General features: G+C 39.2%; 1 protein-coding gene across 1 annotated transcript; it reads right to left on the reverse strand.

The window, feature by feature from the left end:
* Positions 1-515: 515 nt before the first annotated feature.
* Positions 516-1,753, reverse strand: LOC116805901. The gene is made up of 4 exons (XM_032741065.2): positions 1,655-1,753; positions 1,526-1,586; positions 1,412-1,467; positions 516-880 (listed from the first exon to the last, which is right to left on the reverse strand). Exons 1-4 carry the CDS (start codon positions 1,682-1,684, stop codon positions 554-556), a joined length of 474 nt encoding a protein of 157 aa, XP_032596956.1. The 5' UTR covers positions 1,685-1,753; the 3' UTR covers positions 516-553.
* Positions 1,754-2,230: the final 477 nt, after the last annotated feature.

Below are 2,230 nucleotides of genomic sequence, written 5' to 3' on the forward strand. Positions count from 1 at the left end.
CAGGCAGGGAACAATAACTGCCACTGCGGAGACATCCAACAACAATGCGGCATTTTAATAATATTTCACTTTCAATATATTCTTCTTTCTACACCTTTTTTTTCTTTATTTTGTTGGTTGGTAAACTTGGGTGCGAACCGAGAACTGCGTCGAGTGAGTGAGTTCGCCTCCCCACTTGATATCTTATTTGGGGCACCGAAATTGTTGCAATGCCACCTTTTGGCGGATCCACAGTCATTTATATTTATGTGCATGCGAGTTGTGTGCAGGTGTGACAACATGAAAATTTATCAGGCAACTGTAGTCGAATTGTAGGAATTGCATTTTGCAGTTGCGGGGCAACGAATTTGGATTTATATGCGAGCAAGGGCGTGACTGTTGCCTTAATGCCACGTTAACTGTGCAAATCTTTATGCTTAACACAAATACTCGCACATGCCACACACCTGTGGCTGCCACAACATTTTGATGTGCAATGCTCCAGATACACAGATATGAACTACTCAATAGTATACTCAATAATATTGTAAAGTCAATTTAATTCATTAATGAATCATTTCTCATAAGCATTTGTCAATCTGGAACTATAGAATTCAATTAGTATAGTTGGAGCACGTCGCTTCATTTCGGTCAACGTAATCAGTTCGGGTATCTTGCGACACTTGAATCGCAGGAAGAACATTGGTTCTCCGTCATCCGTTGCGAAGGAGTCAACAATCACATCTGGCTTCAGATTTCGATTAAAGCCATTGTTCTCCGTTGGCACCAACCTGCCATGTGTCTTATACATACGCACCAGCAGCTTGATAAGATCCTGTACCCGATTCGTGCTGTTCATTCTCAACGAACTGCCCTCCAAAGTTCGATTACGGGGACGACCCTAAAAGCATACCAAAAAACAAATATTAAAAAAAGTGTAATATTTTTGATACAACCATTGGATAGGATATATACAAATAGTGAACATTTTCAGTTGTAGTTCGAACGTGTGATACTTTTAAGCATGCAGAGCAAGATTGAGAGCAAGTTTTTGATGCTTAATAGGAATATACACGTACACTTTACGGCATCGGAAACGCTTCCGTACCAAAATCTACAGTTATGACTGTTATTGTGTGTCTCACAAAAAAATCAAGAACATCGGAATACTATAAACTAAAGCTTTCATAGATTAAAATTTCGAGGTTGCAAAATTCGATGCCTTGTTTTGGATTAAATGCATATATGGATCTGGACAGGCTCTATTTATGTTGCCTGTCGGTTCGCAAGCAATTATAGAAGATTTTGGAGGAGCTCATTTGTATGTTGTGAAATACAAAAACGAATGATATTTTCACTCTTCGTGCTTATTGTATTTTCGTTTTTCTTTTCACATAAAACTGCCAAAAATGAAATCTGGTATAAAACTTACACGTTGTCGCGTAGCTGCTACTCGTGGCGGTGACTCAGATTCTCCACGATAATTTCCTAATTAAATACATGCATATACTTTGTGAGGTTAGCGAGACGATCCACCATAACTTACCCCGAATCGCACTCACTGGCACTGGCACTGGCTGATAGGGCGCTTTGCCACTAACTGGCAACTGTAAGCATTAAAAACAACAATTTTCTTTTAGCTGTATTCTACTCCAAAAATCATTTGTGCGCTTACAGGTTTTGTATTCACCCGGTATCTGCTCATTTCCACAAACGTTTTTTTTTTGGTTAAAACTCACAGAAACTACAGCGTCTACTAAAAGCGAGACAACTAAAAAATGAGACCAGATTCCTGACTCCTGTCAGTAGCTGCTTGCACATTTCACATTTGCTGTCAGCACAGTTCAGTATTTCGATAAGCCAGGGCTGCTGAAATCTGAATCTTTTAATTTTTTGTTTTCTGTGTTAGATATTGTGCCAAAAAATGTGTCAAGGTGAAAAAATCTTTGATCATTTTCTCAACCATCAATGAATCTCGAGTGTGGCAATGGAGATACCCAACGATTGGAGTGCCTATCGAGATGTATATAAAAATGAAACAAAATACAATCAGGCCTTAGGAGCAACATCATTCAATGTTGAGGGATCTGAAGAATATACCCGGTGTTGTATTTAAAAACGATACGCAGAGATTGTGGTGAGGACGCTAAGAATACGACGTCCAGGCTCATGTGGGGGCTCATGAAGGCATATCATCACTATTAAAAGCCTGACAATGATGCTGTCCAGAAAAATAAATGATAATCGCTGA

The sequence above is a fragment of the Drosophila grimshawi genome, unplaced genomic scaffold (assembly GCF_018153295.1).
Source record: "Drosophila grimshawi isolate 15287-2541.00 unplaced genomic scaffold, ASM1815329v1 contig_1367, whole genome shotgun sequence".
Lineage (NCBI taxonomy): Eukaryota > Metazoa > Arthropoda > Insecta > Diptera > Drosophilidae > Drosophila > Drosophila grimshawi.